This window comes from Heliangelus exortis, chromosome 3 (assembly GCF_036169615.1).
Source record: "Heliangelus exortis chromosome 3, bHelExo1.hap1, whole genome shotgun sequence".
NCBI classification, from domain to species: Eukaryota; Metazoa; Chordata; class Aves; order Apodiformes; family Trochilidae; genus Heliangelus; species Heliangelus exortis.
In genome coordinates, this window is record NC_092424.1 from 58,240,698 (window position 1) to 58,249,484 (window position 8,787).

General features: G+C 51.0%; 1 protein-coding gene across 2 annotated transcripts in view; it reads right to left on the reverse strand.

Moving 5' to 3' along the window:
- The window catches only part of MYB (MYB proto-oncogene, transcription factor), a 28,446-nt gene extending 21,261 nt beyond the window's left edge, over nt 1-7,185 (reverse strand). Inside the window, exons 1-5 of one of the 2 annotated variants that reach the window (XM_071740850.1) lie at nt 7,028-7,185; nt 3,227-3,344; nt 1,503-1,574; nt 771-863; nt 141-361 (exon numbers count right to left, since the gene is read on the reverse strand). In XM_071740850.1, coding sequence (XP_071596951.1) covers nt 141-361; nt 771-863; nt 1,503-1,574; nt 3,227-3,344; nt 7,028-7,050 — 527 coding nt within the window. In that variant the 5' untranslated portion in view covers nt 7,051-7,185. The remainder of the gene's footprint in view (nt 1-140; nt 362-770; nt 864-1,502; nt 1,575-3,226; nt 3,345-7,027) is intronic. The other variant, XM_071740849.1, reaches the window with a different exon arrangement.
- Nucleotides 7,186-8,787: the final 1,602 nt, after the last annotated feature.

The following is an 8,787-nucleotide window of genomic DNA, read 5'->3' on the forward strand; positions in this document are numbered from 1 at the left end:
TCAATGTCACTGGCTTTCCAGGTTTTGATTCCAAAATGTTTTGATTTATAAAGTGCAGCCTGAGACAACTGAAACAGACTGCTCAGACCTACAGCTTTTTCCTTTTTTCCTATTTAAGAGCTAAAGGTAAATGTCATTACCGTCCAGGCAGCAACTTTGCAATTTCTGCCCATCTGTTTCCCAGCCTCTTGTGTGCCTGGTAAATAATTCTATCTTCCTCTTCTGTCCAGGAGGTTTTCTTCACTTCTGGATTCAAATGGTTGTGCCACCTCTCCCTGCACTGTTTTCCAATCCTTCCCTTCAAATGCTTAGCAATGACAGACCAGCGCTTTGGACCGTATTTCTGCACGAGTTCTATTACCTTCAAAGAAGGACATAAAAACTGCCTGTATTTAATGATGCATAATGAATCAATGAAATCTTTCTGTGGTGGAGCAGTATTTTCAACAACATTTCTCAAAATTGGCATGGTAAAACTAACACACAATTAAGGTCCCCCATTTATACTTTCACCCAAAAGGAAAAATCTGGTAATAGTTAAGGCACTTCTAGACCATGATTCTGTTATACAGTGCTGGAAAGTAACATTAATTAATTAACTAATTTGCATTCTAACAAAACTTAGAAAGCAGCACACAAATACTAACCATTGGTACCGATAGGATCAGGCTGTCTCTGGCCATATTAGAGTTGAGACCACCAAAATCTCTAGGAGTTTTGCCCCAAAGCATGAAACCCACTATTAAAGCATCAAAAGGAAAACTACTTACCCTTTGATCCTCCTCTTTAGTCCAAGGACCTTTAATAAGTTCTGGGTTTAGTACCTTCTGCCATCGGTGCTGGCACTGAACATCTGTCCGATTCTAGTGAAATGTAAAATATGCAAAGTAGATCATTCTTTAGGCAAGATGAATGTAGAGTGATAATGCTCTTATCTAGGTACACTTGTTCCCAACATATTTCACTGCCAATTATGACTACTAAACGACATAGACTGATATAGTAGGTCGGAGAAGAAAGTGCTCAACTCTCAATTTGCCCACTGAAATAGGTAAGATTTCCATCATTTCTGCAGTGATGACTCTGTCAACAAAACTACACAAACTGAATCTTCATCATCTGCACAATGGCTGTCATGCTTTCACATGCAGTATTTCTACAAAAGCCAAAGTGTTCACTAAGCAATTCTCTTCTAATCCACTTAGAATTCATCAAAGCTATTTTTAATCTGTCCTGAGACATTCTGTTCCAGTGCCATACAGACCATCTACTTTGTAACACCTCATTTTTGTTCCTTTGTTATTTTGTTTCCCAAATGTTTCTGAGAAATAAAAGGAAAATTAAAGGTAAGGGTTTTCACAATATTCTGAGGTCCCCAACTCTGGAGGTTTTGTATCTCCTGCAAAAATGTAACTATAAAGCAGCCACTCCCCTTTCCCTTACTTGGAAACCTCTGATAAAGAGTTGTCACTAGAACTGGAAACAAACCAATATCCACCTACAGGAAGGAAATTGGCAATGACCTTCCAGTCTTCCGTGCCATTCTGCTCCACAAGCTTCTTCAGTTTCTCATCCTGAATCATTAAAAAAACCCAGACATAATTAATACTGCAGTATCTTATAATGCAAATGGCATACATTCAAAAAACCCAAAGTATACAGCAATTTCTGTGCCCTAACAGTAATGGAAGGTGGTCTGTAGTCTTTTCGTATTTTTAGCTGCCTAAATCTTGATATTTTTCTACTCCTGTGAATTTTGGTAAGTTCTTTACTGTGGTGAAGAAGAAAGGCCAATGTTTCTGCACTGTTCTTGCATTATACATTCCCATTTTACTAATCAGAGCAATGTAACTGTTATTCTTGTATTGGATTTACAGAAAAGCATGGATGTTCAGCTGCCAGGCATCAGAATAATAATGGAATTCAGTAAAAACCCAGGCACTTATCTGTTTGGGAACCTCCAAAAATCACAGCCTCAGTTTAATGTCATGCAAGTATTGGGAGTTCCAGTAATTTGCTCATTGCCTATCTGTACAATGAATGCACAACAAAACTAATGGCTTCTTTTTGCCCCTGATCACCGTGAGGGAGTTTTTCATACAATTTCTTGAAAAAGCAAGAAATTTGGCCTAGGATTTTTAATTATAAGGCCAGAGATCCTAGAGACAAAAGAAACCAATTTCATGCACTAGGCAAGAGTGAGATAGTGTGACAAAGAGAGAACCGCCTGGAGAGATAAGAGGAGGGCAGCAACCCTCCCTTTCTCTGATCAGTGCTGGACAGCACACTCCCAGTCCATGTGACAAGAGAGTGGCCATCGGGCTCCAGTGCCATCCCTTCCTCTCAGGCCCCATCACATCCACATCCACCTCTGTAAGACCAGGCTTTGATTTAAAAAAAAAACAAAAAAACAAAAAAACAACAACAAAAAAAACCCAAACCAAACAAAACAACAAACAAAACAAATAAAAAAGAATCCTTGCAAGAGGTCACCTGCCATTGTTTATGTAATAATATACATCTTTAGTGTGGAGAAATTCAAAGCATAACTTAAGAAGAGTATTAATGTATTTCACAATACACTCAAACTAGTTAAATGGCCACAGGATATCCACCTGGCAGAGGAGTTTGATACCACAATTTACCCTGAAAGTCAGCACAAGGGTACCATGACTAAAACTTGTTCTGACCTTCAAAAGCAAAATACATCTTCAAGCTCAGTTTTGGCACTGCTGGACTCCTTTCTTCCAGCTTTTTGTTTATTTCCACTCAGAACCATAGTGCTGCAATTAAAGTGCAAATTTCAAATGGCACAAAAGGACTGCAGCAGTTTCTGCCAAAGTTGTTTGCTGCTGTGGGACACTGAACACACGTCAGTTCTCACATAGCAACCACTTTCAAACAAAAAGCAGCAGCAGTAACCATCAAGCATTGCTACAGGTGACTCTTAATTGGTTTCTCCAAAAGGAATAACACTCAGATTCATGCATCTGTAAGGTAGACTTTGGTAGACATAAAAAATGGTGTTTGTACATGTTGTTTAAAAGATAAGAGCAATCCCCAGAGTTAAATAAAACACTGAACGAAGCGAGAGGGTCAGAAACTTTGTCCTTGTTCATACACATGGGACTGTCACTGAAGTTAGTTTGTGAATGAGGAACTTGGAGAAGAACATGATCCATGCTCTGTCTTTTTACATGCAGAAGATGAATGAACTCAGATTTACCTCTTCACGGGTCCACCTGGTTTTTCCTAAGTGACGTTTTCCAGCCTTAGGAAGCAGACCATCATAATCATGATCATACATCTCAACATCCTCTTCATCATCATCACTGCTATATATACTGCAGAGGGAAACACAGAGTGGAACATGAGAACTTGAGCTACTTAATTACAAAGCACAAAAAACCCCACTACAAGCCTTACAAAGGTTACCCAGATAAAAGTTTTAAAACTTGCACAACAAGATTTTGTTCTGCATTCTGTTGTTCTAGTATTCTGAACTGGTTCTGCTGTTTTTGGTATCCACAGATACAAGCAAAGGGCTGGCAACCTCAGTATTACTGTGCATGTTTAGACCTGCTCTTACTGTTAGATCAGTGGTGAATTACACATTTGGCAAACTTTCAACCAATGAAGGTTTCAAATTAAAATACAATGTTTGGGACAATAAAGAGAAGCTTGTCCATTACACAAGCACATGTTCAAAATCTTTAACTCGTGCCACACATTCTGAAAAATATTCATGTTTTCATATGTTTAATAGAGCAGATAGTTATATCGTTCCCCAGTAAAACAGATTGTGTGTAAATACATAAAGTTAACCAATTATAACTTTGTTTGATAATATGGACCCTATATATGAAGGCAAAAGTTTCTATAATTAAGTAAAGGCAGTAAGTGATAGCATTAACATGCTCTAATATAAAATATGCCTGCCATTTATGGCTCTGGACAGGCAAGAGCTGAGGACAATTACATTTAATATGTAAACAAAAAATAACTGAACCCTTTTATACTCTCCACTTCTCTAGCTTAAGTCTTTATTACCTCTACTCTATTTCTAAATACCTCATACTGTTTTTGAAATACCCTGCTACTCACCTAAGCCATGACTAAGGGATTTCCCCAGAGGCTATCTATGGGTAAAAAGGACTCTCACTCTTTTCACAAACAGCACTTGCTCTACCCAATTAACTAAAACAAAAAGAGAGGGTTTTGCAAGAGGAGCTGTCTTTACGGTGGGCAGTATTTTATTTTAAGATAGGAGCGGCAGTTCTGACACTTCAGCCAAGAGATGATAAACCACAAGTGCTAGAAAGGAGACAATATCCTGCTAGGAGACTAAAACCTGTGATATATCTGATGGTATGGTATGCTGTGGCGTGTTAAGGTATGACTAAGGCATTAAAATAAAGTTATTTTGTAATAAAATTATCAGGCACTGCTTATCCTATTAACTTGTTTTCAGGAGATCACTTTATAAATTAAGATGCAGTGAAGCACAGAGACTGTTAGTCCAGATGCAAACACCTCCCAAATGCAAGATGTGAAACGTATTCCTTTAAAGAGCACTGGGCTGATCGCACCTTAGATCTTCAACGCTGTTTTCTGGCATGTGCCATGAGAACTACCCTAGACGTAGGACATTTTTCACGGCCTGCCCTGATTCCGGGGGCCTTCCCCGACCCTCTGGGGGGTGGCTCCCGCCTCACCCCCCTGCCCATCGCCTCCAGGGCACCGCAGTTCACCAGACTGCCTGGCCCGGACCTTCCCTCCCTACACCCCGTCCCACCTAACCATTTTTGGGGGGAAGAACCGGGCTGCAGCTCCCCCCCTTCACGCCGAGGCTCCTTGAGCAAAGCAAAAGGAGATTCACTTTTTTTTTTTTTTTTTTTTTTCTTCCTGAAGTGACACACAGAGACAGCTGCACGGCTGCCCCTATGCCAAAGGAAGCTTTGTGGCTCTATTTCCAAGTATCATTTTGAGAATGAGTTTCGCAGACAGCAAAAGCCCCGGGTAGGCGTGTGCGGCGTGTCCCGGGCACAGCAGGGAAACACCGTCCCGCACCAGCCGCAGGACACCGGCGGCGAACGGGTTAAAAATGACTGAAACGCGGTGCCAGTCATGTAACCGGTTTATTTAAATAACCGGAGCCTCGTTGGCACCGTAGGACTAAGCAAACCTCGCTGTATTACCTGTGATCTCCAGCAGGAGAAAAGGGCCCTGGGATTTCGGGACATTCGGTAGCTCATTTTAGCCAACCGGGCCCCCAGCAGTTTTCCTAACATTTATTTGGCACCTCCAGCCGCAGCCCCGAATCGACCCTCCCTCCCCAACACCATCGGTGAGACGCGGCTCTGCGTTCCGCCCGGGGGGGGGGGGGGGGGGGGGGAGGGAGCAGAGGGTCGGAGCCCCGCGCCCACCCCAGTGCTCCCCCGGTAGCAGCGCTGCGCCGCTCACCGGGGCAACCGGCTGGTGCAACGATACGCGGAGAAAAAAAGAATGAGAGAAGAAAATAAAATGAGGGGTGGAGAGGAAATGACTCGCTGCTGCTTCTGTGATTGAAGGAATTTGGGCACTGGCCCCACGGCGCAGAGCCCGCGCCTCAGCCCGCCGCACGCTGGGGCAGCCGCGCTCCCCGCCGCGCCCCACGGGACAGGCGGGCACCGAGCCGCCGCGGCGGGGCTACGGGCCGAGCCCGGGGTGGCGGAGCATCGTGTCCCTGCGGGAGGCGCCCGCGAGGCAGGCAGCGGCTGTCCCTCTCTTCCCTCTCTTTCGGGAGAGACGGGCCGGGTGATTCGGCGCCAGCCCCAGCGGCACCCCAGCTCTGACAGTGAGGCGATAAAGTACAGCCCGGCGCTCGCCCGGAGGCCCGCTGCTTCCTGCCGCACCGCAAGCCTCTCTCCCTTAAAAAAAGGAGTCCCCCTTCCATGGACAGAGTCCCGCCGGACGGGGCCGACAAGCGGGCAGGGAAAGGCAGGGCTGCGGCTTTCTCCTGTCACAGCCCAGCCAAAGAGGAGGGGAAGAGCGGTGGATGCCGGGCTGCAAAGAGAAAGAGAAAAAAGCCTCCACGTGTCCGACCCGCAGTCCCCGGCTAATTACACAACAACCCCGCTCTGTGCGACAGTCCGGCAGCGGCGGCACGGGCGAGACCACGCGGCGTTGCCCCCCGTCCCGTCTAGTCCAGCCAGACACCCCCGCGGTCCCCCCGGCCCCCGGCGCGGCACAGCACAGCACGGCACGGCGCAGCGGAGATCGCCCTAGCCCCGGAGCGCGGCGGGTGGACGGGCACAGGTGACAGCTCCGGGCGAACGCCCCGTCGGACCCGCAGCCCCCGCAACTGTCCGCCCGCTCTGACGTGCTCCGGCATGTACCGAGCGGTGTGTGCGGGAAAAAGCCAAGCCCCGCAGGGCGCGACTACTCCTGCAGGGGAGAGCCGCTTTCCCGAGGGCAAAGCGGCCGCCACTGCAATAATAAATAAAATTAGGAGAAAAAGACCCCAAAAGCAAAAAAGCGAGAGAGCCAGCTCAGCTCCCGAGCCTGCCGCCCACCTGCCGTCCCACCCGGACGGGAATGAATGAATGAATGAATGAATGAGACGGGACTCGCTACCTGCCGCCGCCGAGCCAGTCGGACATTACCCTGCCGTGCAGTTGCGGGGTGCGCATCCCCGCCGGGCTTCTCACAGCCCCCGCGGGCAGCGAGCCTCCCGGGGTCCCGTCACTGAGCCCGGTAGGCGTGCGGCGCAGGGCCCGGGCACCCCGTCGGCGGTGGCTCTGCGGCAGGTCCCGCCGGCTGCCGCTCCCCCGGCGCCTCCGGAGGAGGGGAAAGCTTCGCGCTGCCCTTGGGGGGCCGGGGGCGGAGTAGCGCAGGTACGCGGAGGACGGGGAGCTGCCCGCCCTCCGGCTGCCCCGTCCACCGGACAAGCCCGCCGCTGCCTCCCCTCTCCCCCGCCCTTCGCCCAGTCTGACAGGAGCGGAGCAGAGCGGGGCCGGTCGCCCCCCGCCTGCAGACAGCGGGTTACCTGTGCCGGGGTCTCCGGGCCATCCTCGCACCGGCCGCTGGGGGAGGAGGACGGGGGGGAGCCCTCGCTCGCCGCCGCGCCCTGCTGCCGGGCTGCGCCCAGGCGCTCCGCCGCCGCGCACAGGAGTGCCGAGGAGCCGCGGGAAGAGGAGGAGGAAACAGGTTGAGATTAAAGAGTAAACTCTGTAAACAGAGATGCCATCAAACAAAGGGCCCTTGGACACTCCCCCTCCCGCCAAATCTGGCGCCCCTACAGTGCGCAGGCGCCTGGCGCCGCTCGGCGGGCCCGTGCCGCGGCGGCGGGGCGCGGGGCGGGCGAACCGGGGCCGCGCGCCCGACGGGGCTCTCCCGCCCCTCCCCGCCCGGCCCCGCCCCGCCCGCCACCGCGGGACGCGCCGCGCCAGCGCCTCAGACCCTCGACGGCACGGCCGCAGCCCCTCATCCCCTCAGCGTCAGCTTCTCACTGAGGAAGCCGTCGAAGCAGGGGGCAGCCTCCCCCCCCAGCCATCCCTTGCAGCCCCCTAAACGGCGGGTGGGAAGGGCGAGTCCCGCCGTGGGGTAACGCGAAGCCACCCCCGTCCCCACCGCGGGGGTATCGGCGACCACCTCCGAGTCGCGTAGGAGCCTCCTGCCGAGGGGGGGAGGATGTCCCTTTGCAGGTGCACCTGCTCCGGTTCTTGCGTGGCGTGCGGGTGCAGCGGCGGCGGCCCTCTGGGGGGGCGAGCAACCACACTTCTCCCCCCCCTCCCCCGCAGGAAATATAAAATAAAAAGGACGGTCGGGAAACAGGGGGGACGGGATCTGCCTGGTGCCTGCCGAACCGCGGGGGATTTTTCTATAGTTCCCCTTGCTGCTGCCAGGCGGTGGATGGTGCCTGCCGCCGCTGCGGCGGGAGAGGCGGCGGCTGTCCGATGAGCTCCAGAGAACACATTTTTTTTTGATACAGAAATGAGTCAGGACGTGAAAAATGGCGAAACATGCAAAGTTCCCAGGCTGCGTTGCTGTTTGAAAAAAAAATCGGGGCTTTGCAGCGGTTTCGGCGCACTCGCCCTGTCCTCAAAGTGCCGCGGCTCATCAGTGAGCCGCCGACGGGGCGGGGCCGCTCCCGGAGAGCCGGGCGGGCTCGGGGTTGTCCCCTCCATCCCCCCCCCCCTCAAAGGCGGAGTGACCCTCGGAGACAGGGGCACAGGGCAGTCTTCAGGCGTCTTCCGCTATCGCCCTTTCTGATCTCCCGCTTCCCGCAGTCTCCGTCTGCAGAGAGGATTCGCGGGCGCTGCCGGAGCTGCTTCCCTCAGCTCGGCAGATGCCCCGCTTCCTGGGATCACACCTTGTCCCACATTTGCCAGAGTGTGCTCGTCATTCCTGCTTTGCTGCTGCCCTCCCTTCTCGGTTCTTCTGGACCACCTGTAAAACGGGGCTGCTGCACCCACTGGGGGAGCAGCATTTGTAGTGCAGGGTGGAGGTGCTTTATACAGTGGCATCTTTGCGTCTTTGCAAAGCGTTTCTCTGCTAGGAAAGATGGGATTTTAGTGCTAACAGCAGTGGGAGAACTGGAATACTGGTTCTGCGCCGGGTCAACTTTATATGAAGTGTACACTGGCATCAGCAGTGAAAAAGGTTGCTCAAATTGATAAGATTTTTGAGGTGTTTTGTTGTTGTTGTTGTGGGGGTTTTTTGTTTGGTTGGTTTTGGGGAGGTGTTTGGGTTCTTTTGTTTGTTTTCCTGGAATTTGGGTAGTGAAGGAAAACAGAGTAGCGAAGG